The following is a 20,843-nucleotide window of genomic DNA, read 5'->3' as shown; positions in this document are numbered from 1 at the left end:
TTTGATTGACTACTGAAGAAGGCGAGGAGGGTGGCAGGCACAATTGTATGATATGTGGTAAATGCAAACGGTATAAAATGTTATTGGAAATGTAATTCAGATATGATACAGATGTAAATGTTTAAAGCACTCGTTGCTGGAGTGCAAGCTCCTAGCGAAGCAACATTGCCACAGAGCCGGCACCTAAAAGAACAACCCCCACCCAATAAAGCTTCTCAAACACTGGGTTCTCTTGTCTCACGGCATTAGTACGATATTGGTTTTCAAGAGACCTTCTGACCCGCTTACGAAGTGACGTGGAGGTCGCCTTCGACTTATCGGTAGGGTTCAAAGGCTCGGTAGGCAACATCAATGGAGGCTTGTATGCCAAGTACAATGGCTGCATGGGAGAACCATCGAACTGATATATTTGCAACATGTATCTGCCGTGGTAGTCAGAAATGGAGACCTGATACTTTTCAAACCATGTCAGCTGCACGTATCTGACGTATTTCGCCTCATCTTCCTTGTAGCCGCAGGGATCACTCAAAAGCTGTCTACCGTCCACGGCAAAAGGTTTGAGCACCACAGACCCGTTGCTCAATATCTCGTACTTACCATGCTGGTAAGTTATACTGGCAATAGGGCACGAGTGATTCTTTGGGTTCGACTTGATTCTGTATAAGGCTTCTTCAAAGTAGCCGTCTTTTGTGAACGAATACGAGATGCCAGGCAATGCAGGCTCAATCAAGAGCTCATCCACAGGGTCATAGAAACCAGGGCCCGTGAACACGGTGTTAGACTTGGACACCCACGTACCTTCCAACTCCTCCATGTTGGGCTCGCCAAACACCAGTTGTAGGAGGAGGAGCAGGGTAAACAAAATCGATAGCATGGAGACTTCTTGTGTTCGTTTAAGTTGAGATCGAAAGTAATGATATGATGATTCCTTAGGATGTGTATCAGGAGATCAGGAAACAAAGCGAGGGAATCTCAGAAAGGTGGAGCCGTAGCAAAGGGAGCAGACGAATACGTGTCGAGACAGTAAAGGCCGCTTGGGTAGCTGAGTCTCTGTTATATGGAAGGTTTAGTTGGGCTTGCTTAAAAAGAAGAGGGTCTTTGATGGGAAAAAATAGCAACGGCTAAGAAGAAAAAAAAAAAGGGTAAGCATTTCAGTCGCGAAATGCAGGCTGTGTTCCAAGGCTCAGGGACCGGCCCAACGAGACTGCTATACGTGAAGATCAAACAAGAAGGAGGTTTAAGTGCTGCTTACGATTTCCGAACGGCTTGAGTTTGTTGTTTATTTCATTTTATTATTATTTTTTTTTTTTTTTTTATTTTTCTTTCTCTATGCTGGTCAAATCGTGTGGTGCTGTGAGGAGCCATTTTGGGAAGCCTTTATGTTTTTCTTAGCCACGCGCGACTTTAAAGTGGTAGGGCCAGGACCAAGAAGGGAAACCACCTAGGATAGTGAACGACTTCCAGAACATGGTCTATGGTGATTTGAGGGCCATTATACATTTGGAGGATGATAATTGTGGAGCTCTTATTAACCACTTCTCAGATTGTTAGGGTAACTCAAAATGTGATCTCGGACAGAAAATGTGGTGGGTCTTCTTACTAGGCAGTGCTCTCTTGGTTGCGAAATATCAGAAACTAGAATGAGATGGTTACTTCCGTGGAAGAAGTGAGGTATATCAAAACAAAATTTGTCAGTCTGAGAAACTGATCCTGCTGCGAGAAGAGCGGAACTAGGCTTCCTGACCTTGACCTGCTTGAAAGGCATCTGGCTCTCATCCGTTTGACATCACTGGTATTCACAGTGCAACAATTCGTCCAGATCAACAGCTTTGGCGTTGAAAAATTCAACTTATCAAGAAGCCTGTCTTGACTGTGAAGATCATGTTTTTGTGCCTTCGCATCGTTCCACCCGGAGTCTGACTGAGCTCAAACTACCAACTTCGGCTTATAATTGTTGAACTAGAAGATCCTGACAATTCGCTCATTCGAAATTGTTGGACCCTTTCAGCAATTGTGTTTTCAGATATTGGTCATGTTCCTCTTTTGTGGCTTGCTTTTCATTTGACTGTCCTTGAAGCACAGCTCAAAGTGATGGTCAGATGTCTTCAGTATCCCTTGAACATCTCTACTCAATTCACGCTTCTTGCTAATGGAATCTTATATATTTAATGCCTGGAATGTCTTGACCGGGAGTCCATTGAACCCCTGTTATTTTCGCCTTTCTCAACTTCTCGTCAACTCTATAAACCAGCACTGTGGGCTTCCTCAGGCCATGTCGCTTCTGGCAGCTTCATCGCACTCTGCACCATACATATTTTTTGTGGCATTAATCTCGTCTAACTTCAGAAGAGGCCGAAAAATCGCCGTGTGTGGCATCTGTAATCTAAAGTTTTGTGGTTTTGTGCAACATACCTTTTAAACACGCCGCATCAGGCCACCTTTAACCGAGCAGCTGCAACGACAATCGCAGCAGGCGGTTGCAGGTGATAATATCAAACCGTTGAACTGGTATGAAAACGGCGTTTGCCAGCATGTTTGGGTACCTGACGAGCATTGTTCCTAATTCGGCTTCTTTCTTGTTCACGCCAGGTTTGTTTTGACGGCCTTCATCGGGGACTCTACAACAACTTTCGGCTATATTCATACATTGTTCATTGCTACTCAAAACATTAAAGTTTATAACTCTATCATTAAATAATGCTGAGATTGAAACGGGTACTTTTCACGAACTGAAGAGAGGGGGGGCATGTGGCGTTAATAAATTTCTTAACTGGACTTTTTCTTTTTCATGAGCGACTTGTCGTCCTCTATGCTGATTGGGGTGGAAATGCCATATCGGTGGGAGTCATAGAACATATCGGAACCCTTTGACGAGTTGGACGATGCGATGCTCGTCAGGCTATTGTTGTTTTTGTAGAAGGATTCTTGTAGTGTCTGCCGTGGCTGAGGAAGTAGATCCAGCATCCCCATCGGGCCTTTGGAACCCTGTGTGCGAAGCAACGGGTAGTGGTGGCTGTTTATATTGGCAGCTTCGGTGACAGAGATTTTTAGGCCCTTGCTGACCAGCTTCGACACAAATGGCACGCCATCAATGGATGGCGACGTTTCGTACGCATACGACTCACTTGAAAGCGAAACATTCGTTGGCTTAGTATAAGTGTAATTGGTCAGAGGCACATCGAAATGCGGTGCACTTGTGGGAGTAGGGTAGGACGATTCTGTGGGAGTCGAAATGCCGGTGTCGATGGGGGGTGGCATCTTTGTGGTTTTTGTAAGGCTGGAGTAGAGGTATCGAGGCCCCAGCGTATCGAAACAATGTAAAAGATAGTCAGGAGCGGACACCACAGCCTGAATGAGGAGGTTCCTTATGTCGTCCTGTCTTGCGTTGAGGTCAGGGATTTCTGCAAAAATGCAATTGTTTAGCGTAAGGAAAGCAGCGTCGGTAGCAGTGAGGTGAAAGGTTTCGTTGAGCAAGTCGACTGCTGCCTTGGCCACCTCCACAGGGGTATACTTAATGAGCTCGTACTGGTAGCACGAAGCGTAGGATACGAACGCTTTCAAGGTAGCAATGTCTGACTTTTGCAGGTTGGTTACGTCAGTGCAAGACTTGAGGTCTCTCAGGTCGACCAAGAACTCGTCGACGGCGGTGTCCACCAAATTCCAGTCCAAGGTGGACATAATGTGCAACTCCATCTGCTTGAACATGCTGATGTCGTAGTTGCAACGAGCACCGCAAAGCTTGACCAACTCACAGATTTTGGGCATGCGGTACCGTTCGGTGGGTCCACAGAAGCGGGCGCCCGAGCCGTAGCCCAAGTTCAGGATGGTTTTCACCTGGCCACATTTGGAACTCGACAAGTTGGCAAAGTGATTATTGCCGCCATATACTTTCGCCGAGATCCAAAGACATGTGGTAGCGACTAGCTGAGCCTGTTGTAGAAGAACAATTCTCTTGGAGCAATAGCGGTCGAAAAGACGGACGGCTTTGCAAAAAACGTAGGGGACCAATTTGAGGCGAACGGCCATGCGGAGCAAGAAGTCCACGAGTTTTGCTCTCACCGAGGCATTGATGTATGGTTGGTTGTCGTAGAGCTTGAAGTTGGGTTGAGTGACCACCAGGGCCCTCAACAAGGTGAGGGAGATGTCGTCTTCATACTCGGCGAAACAGTCGGCATGTATTTGCACTTCTCTTTCGTAGAGCCGATGGGGGTACTTGTACTGGTTTATGGTTGTACCGGCATAGGAAAAGGTGCCATGGATGGACATGGTGGGGGTGGTCCCTTTGGCGGTGAGATTGGAAACGTTTTTTTAAAAAAAAATTAGCCCAAGAAATATGAAGGTAGAAAAACAAACACACCTGGAGGCCCCAGCAGGCGGAGGTTTATTTAAGGTGTTTGTGGAAGATACACAATCAAAGACATGGGGTGAAATTTACACGAGACGAGAGGTTCCACCATTGGACAAGGCGATCGGCATGCATGGGCCAGCTACATTATTGCACACGCTGCGGCTCGCATTGTACCTATCTAAAAGAGACACCGACTATGTGGAGGGATACGTTGGATGGTGATGGAGAATGGGCCACGTCCAATGGGGAAAATGTGAAAGGTAGTTAGACGGAGATGCATAGACACGCAGCGCTTCTGCATGGGAGCCAGCGGCCCCTTAGAAAATAGAGATTGGAAAATGTAGCTCAGGCAGGACAATTGAGAGATTGTGCGCGAAACGAGGCAGAGGCAGGCAAAAGAGGCAGAGAGGCAGAGAGGCAGAGTGAAAAAAAAGCAAAGTATGAGGAGAAAAAAAAGATTCTCCCGAGCCCGATCTCAACGCACGTCGACGCACAACGACGTTCAGGCTAAGGGGAAAAACAAAAGCCCCAGCCCAGAGCAAGCGGTAAGCCAGATTTGCACTGCCGAGGACTCCACCCCCAAAAAAAAAAAAAATTAAAACCAGACAAGCTCAACCACCCACACGACAAACCACGCTTAAGTCCTATCTCTCAACAATGCCCAATCTCCACCAACGTCACCGACTGCACGGGAGCCCGAGCACACAAAGCGAAAAACACTCGAGATACGCTTTGGCCCAAGGCAAGAGGCAGGCGCCAGACTTAGTGCGGTTTAGCCTACCGGCTGTGGCATGTGCAGCCAGCTCGCGCCAGAGAGAGATTTCGATGACACTGCGGTGGTGCCCAGACACAGATGATAGATCAATGACGATGTGGGGAAAACGAGGGTCGCAAATCTGTTTTAGCCGATCTTTGGCTGACTGTGTCATCGATTCTTGATCTCTGGGACCACTTGACTACGGATGTCGGGTGCCCCTGGCGCGGAATGCTATGTAGCCACCGCAGTGTCCACTGCACAGGCAGTGCAGAGCTACAGCGCCAGCGCAGAGTTACCCGCGGGTGGGCCAGGCAGCTCAAAGTGAAACCGGCGAGTCAGCGAGAAGGTGCACTACACAATTGGCAGGACGGTGAAGAAATAAAAAACGTCGGATACGCCTACATCAGACCATTTTCGATTTTGACCTTTTTTTTTTTTAACTTTTTTTTTTTTTTTGGCCTTTTTGCCTTTTTTTTCTCAATTTGTCTTTTGTTCCCTTGCGTAGACGACTGGTAACCTACCGAAGTCTGTCTCTGGTGGGAGGGGACCCCTATCGTCTGCCTGCCGATACGTGCGAGAGTCTCTTGGCCTGCTAACTCGAGGCGGTCTCACACAGCGTCAGGGCCAGAGAACAGACAAAGTCATTTTGACGAGAAGCCTATTTGGTGATCTCCTTTGTATTTTGCCACGATCCAAGATCCACCGATTTTCGATCCACGGATCCACTGATCCACGAGCTCCCCGATGCACCGATCCATTCACTTTTTTTTCTATTTTTTTTCTTCTTTTTTTTCTCCTGTCTCTGCATCGCTCGCCTGGGGAGGGGGGTTCGTTTTGCACCCATTTCGCGCTACCACCTATTTTCCAATATGGTTACCAGTTTGAGCGTTTTTGTTTACACGACCTCGTTGCACCTGCTCTTTTTTTCCACCCTAAGCCCACCGTTGCCAACCATCGTGCTTTAGTCCCTGCTACTGCGCCGGTTATCCATTGGCCCATCGCTCCCGCTGGCCAAAAACTTGTCTGTGCGGCACTTTCCATTCTCCTATGCTCGGCAACTTCTTCTCCTCCGACGACATCACCCACGAGCCCACCGTCGATTATAATAGAACTTTGAATCGAGAATGGGCTTCGAGGATCGACGTGCCAGATCAAAAGCTCCCCGGCGGCTTTTCTCGCCTGAAAACTGAGCCTCTTTCCCACACTGTGCCTGATGCTTCAGCAGCGCATGCTGCCCTTGATCTAGACGATGAGATCGATGTATTGATGAAGCTGGCAGCCGACCGTGTGCGTAACAACAACACTTTCCTAAAGCGCTTGGATCTGGCCATTGACTGCGCTTCGGCCGATGCAGCGATCGACGGCTCAAATCAGGAACAGCGCTTAACTGATCTTCAGAAGCGTTACGATCAGCTTCGGGATGACCTGCTCCGAGAGCACGAGCTGTATACGGAGATTTACAAGGGCTACAAGGAGCTATTGCTGAAGCATAATGCTCTTTTGAAACAGGGGACCTCTGATACCGCTTCAATTGCAAACAAGGTGAACGAGATCAAATCTGCAAGCGACCAGATCAAGGTCAAGCAATTATGTGATGCTTTGTTGGACGAATTAAACAATGCACATTCTCGCTGAGATCATTTCATATCGATGGGTCAGATTCATACACCTTCGAGGCAGAGCCTAGAAGTTTACATCGATCACGCTTTTGTAAGTTCAATGCAAGGGCTTCTTTTGTTTAGCATTCTCATTCTTTGACTATGTTGAACTATGTTAGATATCCGATATTTATGCCGCTTTTCAAGAATACTAGTGGAAGCAGCCTCACTTTCCAGCTGTATCTTCTATCGCTCTATAATATATCACACTAGATGGCTGGACAGCATGGCCGGCACCAGTGACGTTGCTTCGATGTTAAGCACGCCGTCTTCTGCAACCCCCTCTTCAATACATTCTTTGATGATGTGGTCCCAGTCACTGGTAGCGACGAAGTATAGTTGCGATACGGAGACAAAGAATAGGGCAATGATCATCCCCAACCACAAGCCTAGAAGCTCTAGCTTGAAATGGAAAGCAAAAAATAATGCACTTGGTAATGCTATCAAGTAGTATGAAATGACATTTAGATAGCCCGCTATTTTCTGTCTTCCTTGGCCTCTCAAAATGCCGCCAGTGGTGCATGATATAAAATCATTGATTTGGTATAATGCCCCCACGATCAACACTTTGGACGCTATCCTGATGACATACTTATCATTGGTGAAGAGGGATGCAAAGAATTCTCTGAAGAAAAATAAAATTGTGGCGTTCACAAGCCCTAGGCAGACAGCCGCGTACAAAGCGGCTCTTGTAGCCACTAATGCTGAGCTCTCTGACGCAGCACCAATGAACCATGCTATTCTTGTGGATGCAGTAATAGACAACGCAAACGGAATTTGATATAAAAGAACACACGTGGTGGACACAATGGACTGGGCAGCCAGAACCTCCGTGCCGAAAGTGAAAGCAACAAAAGTGATGATCTCAAATGCCAACCACTCTGCCTCAACCATCAACACGCCAGGAATTGATAAGTTGATCATTCTTCGCCAATTTGTAAAGTAGCTCTTGTGAAATACGCCTTGTCTCGGCAAGCATGCGTAGCCATTCACGTATTTAGTGTAGCACCAAAGAGCGAGGCACATCACCCAGTTTGTTATCACCACCGATAATGGAGCACCTTCAAAGCCAAGACCAATGTGCTTATTCCAGACAAGGACATAGTTCAAAACAGCATTCATGGGAGCACAGAAGATAAGCACAAAGGTTGACGCATGGAAGATACCTTGAGATTGCAAAAAGTGTTTCAAATTCTCAAAAATAATGAATCCTGGAAGCCCAAAGGAGAGAATCCGCAAGTATCTGCTTGCAAGTGCCACCAAATGACGTTTCTTTTCTCCCACGAGCATTAGCAACAAGGGCTGCGAAAGAAACACCCAGAGCACAAACATCGGCACAAAGCACAACATGAGCAAGTACGTACATCTCACAAAGTGCATCCCCACGGTGTTGAAATCTTTTCTTCCATGAGCCTGAGCGCACAAAGTATCTAAGCAGGTGGAAACACCTTGGATGATGGCGTAGCCACTGATATTGGCCGTCATGGACGATAGAGAAACGGCAGCCAATTCGCTAGGCCCCAAGCGTCCCACGGATAACACCGAAGCCACCGTCAAGGAGTATTGCAAAAGGAATGTTACCACAAGCGGCACAGAGTACTTCAAGAGAGCCCTGATTTCCATGAAGAGCGACGTGTGAGGCTCTTCCAATAAGTGGCCAGAGTGAACCGACAAGAGCTCATTGACGGAGTCATAGTGGGACACATGAGAGACCGTTCGATGGATATCAGCGAAACTCTCTCTGGACTGCTTCAGGCTGAGTTGAAATACAGCAGGTATGCTTGCAGGTCCTGCCGAGGCAATTGAAGCTCTTCTCTGCTGAACGTATGCTACAATGCCTTCATCATCGACCTCTGGAGTATGCTCGTGCAAAAGATGACTTCTCTCGTCCATAAGAAAGTGGTTTCTGCTGTAATTCTTGATCCACGTGGGAATGTGGACTATATATACAAAAGGGGCGTTTAGGGTAATGACCGTGAGGAGAAGAAACTGAAGGTAAAACAGCAGAAGAAATTTCGAGGTGCCAAAAGTATAGGAGTTTATCGAAGGTCTGAGAATTTCCTCCTCGCATCACTCCATGGTAGACGCCTTGCCTGGGGATACGCGCTACGGCATAATGAGTACTGACATCCCGATAAGAGATAAACAGAGGGGCCTCAGCTGCGCGGCCCAATTAGGTTTGGGTGATGATGTACAAACGATTATGTGGAATTTTTTAACGTTCAATGTGGAAATGTGATGAGAGTTTGATTTAAAGTAGGATCAATTTAACAATGAGTGAGATTGAGTGGGATCGCAAGTGAGATGGAGATTGAATCCAAATGTAAAATTGTTGTTCTTCTGTAAGAACCACATGATCAGCAGTAAGTGGAGTTGATTGAGAATGTGATTTATTAATAAGCAAAGTTGATGTTTTTTAAACAGCAATTTCTATTTACTGGCGTCTTCTTTGAGTCTTCTTCAAGCCTAAAATTTTCCCTTCAACAAGTTCTTTCCCATGTCGTAAGCGGTAAACCAGACAGTTCTGCCAAAGGAGTGGAAATCGAGCGTCGACGTGAGCACAGACACAAAGCCGAATGGCAACATTGCAGGGATCCAACCCTGGGCAAGCTCCAAAGCATATGAGCCTTCAGGCATAGCGTACTGCTTCACTTGGCCTCTCTCCAAGTGGTGCTGATCGCCGGCACTGTAGACCTCGGGTTCAATCGAGTTAGGCAAACCAGCCAATTCCTTGCCGTATAAGATGGTGAAGTAATCGTCAGCATAGTGGACGCCAGTGTGGCCCTCAGTACCCACAGAAGTGCCGAAAAAAATCAAGTACTCAGAGATCGAGGCGTGCAAGATGATCATGTTGCCCATAGCACCACCGGCGTTGTTGAACACCCAGTCGTCAAAGTTCAAGTCGTTGATGAGTCCCGGGTACGCGTTCTGAAGTTTAGGCGTCAATTCCACCATGAGCGTTTTGGCATCAGCGCCAGGATTCTCCTTCAAGGTCTGTTGCACGAGTTCTTGCAAAACCTGCTTGTCAAACACATAGTGGGAGGGGAGCCATGTCTGATAGGATGCTTCGAGAACAGCGTAGACGGCCACAAAAATGGCGATTATTTTGAGCCACCAGTTCATCTGAGCGAGTGTACAGTGTGGGGTGGAAAGAGTGGCGGTGGTGGAAGTGAAAGTTTTATAGACCTTGGGTGAAAAATACGACACCCGAGGCGTATACGAGCGATGCGCGTATGAAGGTATGAAGAGAGAAAAGGACCAGTTGAATATGGTTAACGATACGTGAAACTGCCAATAGGACACAGGATTGGCTATACGAGGTAAATCTATGGGGCTCTGGTTGGCGCTGCTTGCATCACAAGAGGGAAATCTGCAACTTGTTGAAGTAGTACCTGAGCCAACGGAATCAACGGAATTAGGGAACCAAAATAGTCCATTTGGCAGGTAAGAAGACATTGAAATATGATGGATTGGGGCTTTCTGAAATGAGACATGTGATAAACATGGTCGTTTGTTAATACTCTGATTTTTGTGGTAGCTTTTTTTGTAATTGAGGAATTTGGAGCAGCACTATTTTAAATGCAAGTACGTATTTTGCAGCCAGTTCTGCTCCCAATATACATAATGTTTACAAAGTGAGTACTAACAAAAAGAAAAAAAGAATTAAAAAAAAAAAGAGAATAAAATCAAAAAGGGAAGAGAAAACATCACACAGCGGGATGATTCTGGCTAGTAGTGATTAGCACATTTCTAACACCATTTTCTCCGGGACCCAAATTGATTCTGTTGCGAGAGTCTCTCACGTCTCGATTGTATGGCTACAGACAGTACATCGCATATTTCGGTGGTTCCTCGCTCCCGACCATATCTTCATGGAATCAACCGAAATAGACGAAGTGTCCCAATTGGTCGCTCTGGCTGGTCCAGAGGATTTGCTAGATGCATGCAGAAAGTTTGTTCAGGCTGTACCATTTCCTTGTCTGGATGTCTCTAGGTACATTTCAGTGCTACGCTCTCGCAAGAGTGAATCTACAACTACAGCGGCTGTGCTATGTATGTACGAGCTTGAGATTCTCCTCTTCTATAGAAGCGAGCCTGCAAACATGGAGGAAGCTGACCAAATGTTCAAGTCGCTCTCAAACTTGTCTCAGAAGAAAACCTCGTCAGTGGACCCCTTCGTCAAGCTAAAGTATTACGACTTGCTAACGGATTACCAGTACTTCTATTCTCCTGATAAGGAGCTCAAATTGATGGATTTGGTCAACAGAAAGCTCAATTCTTTGAGCATGGTGCCCCATTACAATCATGGCGTTGTGGAAGATGTCCAGCTAAAGATTCTTATATTTTATCTCATGAGCGGTGCCGATTTCAGAAAACGCAATGTCCAACAGTACCTTACAGAGGAACATATTCTTCTGAGAAGCCACGGTGAAGCTATAGATTCATATAAGGGTGCATATGTGAAGCGTACGCTAATTAACCCTACGCTATTAAACTCATTCTTAACAGCTGTCAGCTATCTCAGTGGACTCTTCCACTTTGTGTGCTCCAGGTACCGCATGCAGCTACTCGAGAATTTTCTCGACGTCAACATTTCAAGGCTACCTCGATACTTCACCTCAATACGAATTGAGCGCATCTACGGGTTGCTACTAGAGGGAGATCACACGATTGATGTCGAGGATGTTGTATACCGCATGATAGTCGCAAACGAGTTGCCTCCAGGCACCTCGCTAGACCAACTAGAAGGCCTCGTGCGCTTTGGCGAGCCTCACACAGAGTATGACGACTTCAACAATCACGTTAAATCAGTATGTAGATTGGTGGACCGCATCTCCAGCGAAAAAACATAACATTCTAAAGTATTTAATGGAATTAGTCATACTTACCAAACTCAGGAAGCCAGTACTGTCTGAGGGGCTTCTCCTTGGCACCAGCTTCAGTGATTTCCTTAGTTTCTGCCTTGTTCAAACTGAAGTTAAAAATCTCAACAAACAGACGGATTCTGTCTGGGTTTGCAGACGTAGTCACTGGCACGATTCCTCTCTCGAGCACCCATCTCAACAAGATTTGGCCCGGAGTCTTGTTGTACTTCTCACCCAATCTCTTCAACAAGCCGTTGAATTCTGAAGAATTGCCCTTGGTGATTGGGCCTAATGGACTGTAGGCCTCAATCAAAATATCGTGCTCTTGAGAATACTCCACAATGCCTGGAGTCTGATTCTGCAAGAACGCATTGAACTCAATCTGGTTAACCACAGGCTTATGCTTAGCCACCTTCAAGATCTCCTCAAGATCCTCCACTCTGAAGTTGGATACACCAATTGACTTAGCCAAGCCTTCGTCCTTGAGCTTCTCCACAGACTGCCAGGCCTCGGTCAACGAAAACCCGTGAAATTCCTTGGAGATAAAAGGACTGTGGAGCAAGTATAAATCGACATAGTCCGTCTTAAGTTCGTTCTTCAAGTGGTACTTGAGTGAGTCATAGGGAGTGCCATGAGGAGACTTCTTGGAGTGGCTGCTGCCCACAACAAGGTACTTATCAGTGAGGTACAACTTGCTTCTGTCAGCGCCAGCAATTGCCTGACCAATCTCTTTATCAGTGTTGTACACTTCAGCACCATCTATGTGAACAAAGCCTTGATCCAATGCAGTCTTCAATGCTTCAATCACCTTCTCATCTATTTCGTCTCTGCCTGCTTTGAACCATTTGGTGCCTACGCCATAGGCTGGCACAGGAATTGAGTTGCCGTCGGCCAACTTGAAAGACTTACCTGTAAGGGACATTGGAATTGAGCTTACAAAAAAAGTTGTTGCCACCAGACGGTTGCTGTAGATTTGGGAGCCCTTATATAGTGCTCGGTTCAGGAGTGGCTGCGAAACCGCAATTGTGTGGATGATTCCCGAGGTGCTGTGCACGCAGTATACAAGGTAATGCTAATGCTATATGGTCATTATGTTCGTCTATGTAATTATACAAACTAGCCCTGTGTTCCATTTTAATAGAACAAGGAATTATTAGACCGTGAGTGTGGTGGAGTTTTTGGACACGGGGCAACTTAAGTCGTGACTTGAAAAAGAGCGGGTGTGGCTTGCTTAGTAATACCCCAGGCCAAGCTGCAACAACGACTTGGCCACCGAAAAGCTGTTTGGGGTGCTGAAGGTGCCGAAACGAGATGGAGAGCTTCCTATAGGGTCGACTTTTCTGCGGCTGTCGATGCCTGTGTCGTCAACAGAGTCGTCAATGGTCTCATCGCTGGGCTGGGTTGGTTCCGTGTGGGAGGTTCGTGCAAAATGGAAACTACTCAATGAGCCAGTGCCGGAATGGCCATTGTTGGTGTTGTTGTAGAATTGCAGGACCAAGTTCCTTGTGGTGGTTTTAATTGGAGTTTTCAAGATCTTGTGTACTGGGGGGAGTCGCTGCGAGGATGAGCCACAGCTTGATACGTTAAGCGGGAGCTGTTGTGGGTACGCATTGTGGAACGACGACGTTGGCTTGATGTGGTACAAACGTAATGAGGACGAGGAAGCCGAGAGTTTAGCGGGCTTTTTCTTGGCCACTTTGCTTGAAGCCACCTTGCTCAACAGTGGACCAGACGCGGTTCGTGGGGGTTTTTGCAAGTTGACGTTGGCGGCGGACAAGAAGTGACGAGGTTCTTTCTCGCTGACAGTAGGAGAAACCGTGATTTCCGGGCCCTGGCGGGCGTGCAAGGAGTCCTTTTGCGCCTTGAGCTTGTAGAAAGCCAATTGCAAGCGGAGCTTCAACTTGGTAGCGGCCAAATCCGCCTTGACGTTCTTGCCGTGAGTAATGTGATAGCCTGAAAAGCTCTCTGTCTTCCGTGCTGGCGGCACCAGGCCTGTGATGGGCACAAGCGACGAAGTTGCTTTTGTGAGGGTCAATTTGGGCGTGGTAGAGGGAGTCAAGGGCAAAGGTTCCTTTTCGTCAACCTTCAACGCCGTGGGACCGTGAATTTTTGGCAGGCTGCGTGCCAGGGCGGTGAAGGACTTGTGTTTGAAAAGAGGGGAGCCCTTGGGGCTGTCTATGTTGGTGTTGATGGAGGCCAAGGCCACTCTGTTGGAGGACATGGTGGATTAGTTAAAGGAAAATCAAACGAAGGGACACGCTGGACGTGAAGGAGAAAAAGGTCACAAAGAACGTAAAGGCAGACAGAGGATGCAAAAGGAACAAGATGAACTTCTTTGCTTGGAATAACAGGATGGGTTTTTTTGAGAGACACGGCGCCAGGGAGTTTTAAAGGGAAAGTACGAGGCAGCGTGAGGGAGGTGAGAAATAGGAAAGAGAGTAAATAAAAGCTCTCAGATTGCAGACAGAAAGCGAGGAAAACCAAAACAGAGTCTCGCAAAGTGAGACCCAAACAGCGAGAGAGGGTGGGACGTGACGTATTTCATCTGGCGCGGGCCGGGAAAATTGGGCAAATCGGGCCCAAGCGAAAACGAGAACGGCGAGGGAGACAGTGAGGGAGGGTCATTTGGTGCCCGGATTCGCTCCAAGTGAAAACAAGCGAGCCGTTTTCCGCACGCTAGTGCACAGATGAGACCCGAGTTGCAAGCGCATTTGGCGCCACTGCAGGGCGAGGTGGCGGGCGTGGTCGTGTCTGTTTGTTTTGGTGTGTACGCAGCTGTTGCCAATCTGGGGCCACCGAGGGTGAGGTTGGCGAGGTTGTAGAAGGAATTGGGCAAATATATTTAAATGGAGGTGATCAGAAGAGTCTGTTTTGGAAGCAAACTTGCATTACTTTCTGTATTTTTCCATTTTGTTGTGGACTTTGCTGGAGGCTCGCTTCTCTCTCTTGTGAGTCGCGCTGCGGCGCTGGCTGCAAAATCTGCACTTGTGCAGACTAAACTTGTACCCCGAGACAGGCTGTCAGCGAGATGAAGCACCCAAAGAAGGTAGAGAATGAAACTACGAGGAGGTAACCAAAACACTCAAGATTGCAAGTTGAAACAGACTAAGAAAGGAAAAAGAAGATTTCCACTGAACCTAAGCACCTTGCCCAATTTCCCAAGCTTGGCCACGAATTAGCTCCCTCTAGCCTTCACCTTGGGCCACTCGCGCCCGCCGCGGACCCGAATGTTGACGATTCCTCATTTGGCACCACAAACACCATAACATGCTTCCCTCGCCTCTTGGCCCATATACCCTGAGTTGAGGCTCTGGCGGCAACAATGGCAAGATCACGGAAAGCAAAAAGCCGGTACCTTGTGCCCTTTGCCTAAAAAGTTTCCTCTTTGCCATTTGTTGATCAATTTCCTTGTTAGCTTCGCTATTCTAGTCATATTTTTTCCTTTTTGTTCGTCTCTTGGTTACTCCTGGAGCTGTGCGCCTGAGGTGGATGATCTCGTTTAATCTTTGTTTTGCAACCGCTGCAACTAAAAAAGGGCGTGCGCTGCGGTGCCTCGCTCGCTCTGTTTACGCCCACGCCTAGTACGTGTTTTCCTCCCGCGACCGTACATTACTGGGATGCTTCTCCACAATGACACTTTTTGTTCAGGGACCGTGAATGCGTAGTCTTTGCATTTCGTTCAGAAACGCTAAACAATAGACCAAGAATAGAACTCCTCGAGTTTAGGATCGCATCACTCAGGCAATGTACCTCAGGTTGCAATGATATACGGAGGCTCTAGACAAGAGTGTAGAATGTGGAGATGGCGCTGCTGGTGACCTCAATTTTGAAGTTTCGGGTTCGAGCAGCCGTAATGAGGGTAAATTTGTGAATTGAGCTCTGATACTTCAACGGAACCCAAAAGTTGATTTGGCCAAAGCAGAAGGAATGCACAGCCTATGATTAGGGCGTACTGAATTCTGTGACCACAGAACTTCACAGTGTATCTGCAAGCTACGATGAGTATTGTTTTGGTAAGTCTACAAATGGATACATTTCCTTGTGATGTTTGACAGCCAATCGTTAGTGTTATTCAGGGAGGTCTGCTTGAACCGGTATGCTTGTATAAAGCTTCTCCACACCACCGGCACTAGAGCTGAGTAACACCTTAGATGGCCGTACATAGGTATGCTATTTATCACTGCTGACTGGTCTAATTAGTTGGATCTGCAATACCAAGTATCGTTTCCGATATCTACTTGTATACTTTTGTACTCTTGCCTTTTGTGTAGTCATACCAACAAAGATGTTTCCAGAATTACTCCTCAATTTTTGAAACTATACAAGTCCCGTTCTTCTTCTTTTTATTGATTCTAATTATTTCCTCAGCTATCACTCGCCAAATCACCCTTGTACATTTGTTCTGCTGCTTCATAACTCCCCATTTGCAGCCATTGAGCCACACCCGTCCACCGCACTCTACCGCACATCATGCCTCACCTTATCTAGTCGCATCAGTCACCGTAACTATACTACTTCTCTTTATTTTCTCATGAGCATCAGGTCAAAGCTTTCTTCACTTAGAGAGTACTTGACTCCGATAAACAACGAGTCAAATTTCCGCAAAACAGGCGAAATCTCTCCCGAGGAGTTTGTCAAGGCTGGCGACTACCTTGTCTACAAGTTTCCCACATGGAAATGGGGCACCTGCCCCAAGAACTTGCAAAGGAAATTCTTGCCTCCTGAGAAACAGTTTCTTGTGACAAGACATGTGCCTTCGTACCAACGTGTATCTTCTTATTTGCCTGACCAAGAGGAAGATTCTCTGGAAGCAGAGAACCCAGATAGCGACGCTGAGTGGGTGCCTAGAGTGAACTCAACGCCAGTAAATGCCATGAAACAACAGCAACAGCAGCAGGACTGCCAGAACGACCTTGATGAATTGATAGAAGAGAACGTGGAGGATAATGTTGGAGATGACGATGTTGATGGGTACACACACATCGAGTCAAACGAGCTGACACTCAGGAAGTACGATTTGTACATTTCGTATTCGACCTCTTACAGAGTACCCAAAATGTACCTTGTAGGCTTCAACGCCAATGGAATTCCGCTTTTACCAAAACAGATGTATGAGGATATCTCGGGTGACTACAAGGACAAGACCGCCACCATTGAGACGTTACCGATGTCCACCAACACCACGGCGGTGTCTATTCATCCATGCAAGCATTCGAGTGTGATGAGGGTATTTATGAACCACGCAAAACTGAGAGCTGCTAAGAAGGAGGGCGGCGTAGAGGAGCTGCAGGTGGCAGAAGACTTTGAAAAGTTGGATCTTCAGGACAGATCTGGCGGTGATGCCAATGAGGGCTTAGATGGTGATGAGACGGGAGAAATCAGAGTAGACTGGTACTTGGTAATCTTCCTCAAGTTCATCGCCAGCGTTACCCCAGGTATAGAGTATGATTTCACCATGGATGCTCTTTGAATATTCACATGGGTTATGAGCGGGCCCGTCGGCCTACTCCCCCGGCCAAGTACGAGTTACGGCTTGCGATCGACTTGCGATAAACGAATTACAGATTTAGGAAAGATTTGCGCAATATACGCAAAGCTTATACGTTTGGAAATTAATTCTCAATCTCTTTCCTTTTTTCTCCAATTCTTGGTTGGTGGTCTCTCAAGAGCATAAGCTATCTCTGGCAGATTTCCGTACAGGAGCGACTCTCGGTTGCTGCGCATCTCTATCAACAAGAGAAGTGCGGCAGTCTCAATTCCATATAAATCATTCGCTTTCCCAATCAGAACTTGAAAAAAGAAAACATTTTTTCCTGTTGCTAATGGCTCCAAAGAGAAAGCAAGCGAAGGAAAAGAAAGACACAAAAACAATCGAAGTACCCATCGACTATGAAGTGAACGGGAACCTTGGTGAAAAAGATTCCCAGTCGAGTACAGAGCATTCCCACCATGCCCGCCACAAGATCGCACAGTCCAAGGTGAAGCTTGAGAGGAAGCTCTACCAAACTAGAAGAGCCACATTCGTTCTTGGTGCGCTTTTGGGGCTCGTAGTCGCTGTGTTCATCACTGCGTACAATTCAGATAACCTTATGAGTGAGATCGACAAGTTGGTGAATCTTGATGGAGTGAATGGGTTCTTTGACGAATGGAAGGACGTCATTCCAGTGAAGTTTGATGCAATGAACGGGTTTCTTGATGAATGGAAAGACTCGCTTCCTCTGGGTTTTTTTTCGTTGCTAGATCAAGGGAAGTCAGACAGTAACGAGCTCCATGGCTCGGCTGAGTCTTTCTCTGTGGGCAGGAGGATGAAGAAGCAGTACAATATGACGGCCAAATATAACGTTGTTTTGGTGCCGGGTGTCATTTCCACAGGAATTGAGTCGTGGGGTACAAGTGAAACGGGCGATTGTCCCTCAATTAATCATTTTCGTAAGAGGTTGTGGGGCTCGTTCTACATGCTAAGAACCATGATTTTGGACAAAACGTGCTGGCTCAGGCACATCCTGCTCGATCCAGAAACCGGGTTGGATCCACCAGGAATCAAGCTTCGTGCTGCTCAGGGCTTCGAAGCAGCAGACTTTTTCGTGGCAGGATACTGGATCTGGAATAAGATTCTACAGAATTTATCTGTCATTGGCTACAATCCCAACAACATGTTGAGTGCATCTTACGATTGGAGACTCGCTTACTTGGACTTAGAAAGACGTGATGGCTACTTCTCGAAGTTGAAGCAGCAGATTGAGCTCGCAAAGAAAATGTCTGGCCAGAAAACGTACCTCATTGGCCATTCTATGGGCTCGCAAGTTATTCTTTACTTCATGAAGTGGGTCGAGGCCAGTGGTGAGTACTACGGTAACGGAGGCAAGAACTGGTGCAACGAGCATCTCGCTGGTATTATTGATATCAGTGGCTCTCTACTCGGTACTCCCAAGACCATTCCAGCCTTAATTTCTGGTGAAATGAAAGACACTGTGCAATTGAACCAGTTGGCTATATATGGTTTGGAGAAGTTTTTTTCTAGAAAGGAAAGAGTAGACATGCTTCGCACGTTTGGTGGAGTGCCATCGATGCTTCCAAGAGGCGGTGACTTTATTTGGGGTAACCTCACTTACGCGCCAGATGATCCACCAAATGAACTCTCGAAGCAGAACGAAGACGTTGACCTTCCTCGTAAAAAGAACGAGTCCTTAGGCACCTTCGTGAGATACAGAGCCAAAAACTTGCAGCCCAACACCGACGGTTTGATGACTCAGGCAATGCAGAACTTGACCATCACTTCAAGTATCGACTACATTCTTAGCAACTCCCCCAAGTGGTTTACCGAGCGTGTCAAAGAGCATTACTCGTTTGGCATTGCGAAAACCAAGAAGGAGTTGCAAGCAAACGACAAGTTGCACTCAAAGTGGTCTAACCCATTGGAGGTGGCACTTCCAAATGCACCTGATATGAAGATTTTTTGCTTCTACGGTGTTGGCAACCCTACAGAGAGAGCCTACACTTATACCGATGGAGACAAGGAGTCTGGGTTGCCGTTAGTGATTGATCTTGACAGTGATGATCCCGTGTTCCTCGCTGACGGTGACGGCACTGTGTCGCTTTTGACGCACTACATTTGCCACGAATGGCAGAAGCCAGGCTCCATTTACAACCCTGGTGGAATCGAGACGAAGATCGTTGAGATCAAGCATGAGCCCGACCGGTTTGATATTCGAGGTGGAGCCAAGACAGCAGAGCATGTAGACATTTTGGGGTCGGCCGAGTTGAACGAGCTTATCTTGCGGGTGGTGTCTGGCAACGAAGATACTATCAACAATACCTATGTCTCAGACTTGCGCAATATTGTGCAGAGAATGCAAGGATAAGGAAAAAGAGCGAGCCCCGAGATGCATTCCCCCCTTACGATGTAAGGGGAAAAATATCGCGAAACAAGACCAGTACATAGAAGAGGTTTTTCCCAGCATGACATGGCCAAAGTAGAAGTCAGTGTGGAGTGTGAGTTTTGTAAAAAAAGGTTTGGATCCAAATCCACCCTTGGACGCCATTTGGACCTGCGCAAGGGCGATGTGGATCACCCCGAAGAAGAAATTCAGAAGATCCGGGCCAATGTTGTTCGACGAGGCGAAAAGCGAGATGTCGCCCTCCTGAAAGCCCGAAGACAAAAAGTGTCCCGGGCGTACAATTCCAGCGAAAACGTCAGAGAAAAGAATAAGCTTCGGCGCAAAAGGCGAGACAAGCGTATCAGCGCTCGTCTCAAGGCCACCGACTGGTTCCTCGACAAGCTCACGAGACAGGCCGCTACCGAAAAGACTCAATTGGATTTCCCATCGTTTATCGCTACCTACCTTGGACCTTCACAATGGCCTAAAGACGGCAATGTTCCCACGGGGGATCAGTTTAATTGCTTGATAGGAAAAATCGAGGGTGGTTTGCTGAGTATCGACGTGAACAGGCTATTTTCTGCCTATGGCGCGTGGACGAATCTTTACATTTACGAGCAGGAGGAAGCTTGGCAGAGGGCTGTTGAACAGGCGCTAAGGCGTCATTTAGGAGACACCAGCTTGTGGGAGGTGAGTCGTGCGAGGGAGCTTGTGGCGCAGAAGCAGGAGGAGGTGCTCAGTGGGGGAGCGGAATTGGTAACGTTTGAAGATGATGAGACCCCAGGATAAGTGAGACCCCAAGGTAGACGTGGGACGATCCCCAGTGTTGGAGATAGAAGTGAGCCGAAGAGTTTGGTGCTTCATGGGCGGCACATGAGGTGGGTCTTGAGGGAAAAGCCATCAGATACGACCTTTGTATTTATCTAATGTGTTTTTAATAGAGCAGGCTTCGAGGATGTAAGGGTATTTTTCAAATTTACTCTTCATTGAGAAAACTCTGTGGTTCGTGGTGTTCTCAGCGTCTCGCAGCAATTTCTGGCCAACTAAGTACATGTAGAATAGGAGGAATCTTCCATGGGATGTGATTATTTGTGCAAATCGAGTCCAATGCACCTCAATATTTTTTATAACCTTGGATGAGGACGTGCGTATGTCTGGTAGATTTGCTTTAAACTGAGGAATATCAGTGTTTAAGTGGCTGCAAGTTTGCACCTGCTGAATCTAGCAAGTGAAGAAAAAAAAAAAAGAAAAGAAAGAAAGGATTCCAATCAGAGGTACATACTCTGTCAGTCATAGCAATTGTCGTCTTCTTATCAACAATTGTCGTTAAGCCGTCAG

The 20,843-nt window shown here is 47.0% G+C and overlaps 11 protein-coding genes across 11 annotated transcripts; 5 read left to right on the top strand and 6 right to left on the bottom strand. All coding sequences in view use genetic code 12, as the record gives it.

Moving 5' to 3' along the window:
• Positions 1-151: 151 nt before the first annotated feature.
• On the bottom strand, positions 152-814 carry ROT1 (Rot1p; the record flags this gene model as incomplete). Its single annotated transcript, XM_029036979.2, has 1 exon — positions 152-814. One exon carries the CDS (start codon positions 812-814, stop codon positions 152-154), a length of 663 nt encoding a protein of 220 aa, XP_028888035.2.
• Positions 815-2,766: 1,952 nt separating this feature from the next.
• On the bottom strand, positions 2,767-4,266 carry HGC1 (cyclin; the record flags this gene model as incomplete). The annotated part of the gene is made up of 1 exon (XM_029036978.2): positions 2,767-4,266. The coding sequence occupies one exon, from the start codon at positions 4,264-4,266 to the stop codon at positions 2,767-2,769; it is 1,500 nt and encodes a 499-aa protein (XP_028888034.2).
• Positions 4,267-6,152: 1,886 nt separating this feature from the next.
• On the top strand, positions 6,153-6,740 carry CJI96_0003735 (uncharacterized protein; the record flags this gene model as incomplete). The annotated part of the gene is made up of 1 exon (XM_029036977.2): positions 6,153-6,740. The coding sequence occupies one exon, from the start codon at positions 6,153-6,155 to the stop codon at positions 6,738-6,740; it is 588 nt and encodes a 195-aa protein (XP_028888033.2).
• A 227-nt stretch (positions 6,741-6,967) lies between these two features.
• On the bottom strand, positions 6,968-8,656 carry CJI96_0003734 (uncharacterized protein; the record flags this gene model as incomplete). Its single annotated transcript, XM_029036976.2, has 1 exon — positions 6,968-8,656. The coding sequence occupies one exon, from the start codon at positions 8,654-8,656 to the stop codon at positions 6,968-6,970; it is 1,689 nt and encodes a 562-aa protein (XP_028888032.2).
• A 573-nt stretch (positions 8,657-9,229) lies between these two features.
• ERG2 (C-8 sterol isomerase ERG2) lies at positions 9,230-9,886 on the bottom strand (the record flags this gene model as incomplete). Its single annotated transcript, XM_029036975.1, has 1 exon — positions 9,230-9,886. One exon carries the CDS (start codon positions 9,884-9,886, stop codon positions 9,230-9,232), a length of 657 nt encoding a protein of 218 aa, XP_028888031.1.
• A 749-nt stretch (positions 9,887-10,635) lies between these two features.
• On the top strand, positions 10,636-11,616 carry CJI96_0003732 (uncharacterized protein; the record flags this gene model as incomplete). Its single annotated transcript, XM_029036974.2, has 1 exon — positions 10,636-11,616. One exon carries the CDS (start codon positions 10,636-10,638, stop codon positions 11,614-11,616), a length of 981 nt encoding a protein of 326 aa, XP_028888030.2.
• Positions 11,617-11,638: 22 nt separating this feature from the next.
• On the bottom strand, positions 11,639-12,550 carry CJI96_0003731 (aldo-keto reductase superfamily protein; the record flags this gene model as incomplete). Its single annotated transcript, XM_029036973.1, has 1 exon — positions 11,639-12,550. The coding sequence occupies one exon, from the start codon at positions 12,548-12,550 to the stop codon at positions 11,639-11,641; it is 912 nt and encodes a 303-aa protein (XP_028888029.1).
• A 309-nt stretch (positions 12,551-12,859) lies between these two features.
• Positions 12,860-13,849, bottom strand: NRM1 (Nrm1p; the record flags this gene model as incomplete). The annotated part of the gene is made up of 1 exon (XM_029036972.2): positions 12,860-13,849. One exon carries the CDS (start codon positions 13,847-13,849, stop codon positions 12,860-12,862), a length of 990 nt encoding a protein of 329 aa, XP_028888028.2.
• A 2,310-nt stretch (positions 13,850-16,159) lies between these two features.
• Positions 16,160-17,098, top strand: CJI96_0003729 (uncharacterized protein; the record flags this gene model as incomplete). Its single annotated transcript, XM_029036971.2, has 1 exon — positions 16,160-17,098. One exon carries the CDS (start codon positions 16,160-16,162, stop codon positions 17,096-17,098), a length of 939 nt encoding a protein of 312 aa, XP_028888027.2.
• Positions 17,099-17,450: 352 nt separating this feature from the next.
• LRO1 (phospholipid:diacylglycerol acyltransferase) lies at positions 17,451-19,490 on the top strand (the record flags this gene model as incomplete). The annotated part of the gene is made up of 1 exon (XM_029036970.2): positions 17,451-19,490. One exon carries the CDS (start codon positions 17,451-17,453, stop codon positions 19,488-19,490), a length of 2,040 nt encoding a protein of 679 aa, XP_028888026.2.
• A 102-nt stretch (positions 19,491-19,592) lies between these two features.
• On the top strand, positions 19,593-20,294 carry CJI96_0003727 (uncharacterized protein; the record flags this gene model as incomplete). The annotated part of the gene is made up of 1 exon (XM_029036969.2): positions 19,593-20,294. One exon carries the CDS (start codon positions 19,593-19,595, stop codon positions 20,292-20,294), a length of 702 nt encoding a protein of 233 aa, XP_028888025.2.
• Between the last annotated feature and the right edge of the window lie 549 nt (positions 20,295-20,843).

Source organism: Candidozyma auris, chromosome 4 (genome assembly GCF_003013715.1).
Source record: "Candidozyma auris chromosome 4, complete sequence".
Classification (NCBI taxonomy): domain Eukaryota; kingdom Fungi; phylum Ascomycota; class Pichiomycetes; order Serinales; family Metschnikowiaceae; genus Candidozyma; species Candidozyma auris.
The sequence above is the reverse complement of the archived record's forward strand: the minus strand, read 5'-3'. Positions and strand labels throughout refer to the sequence as shown.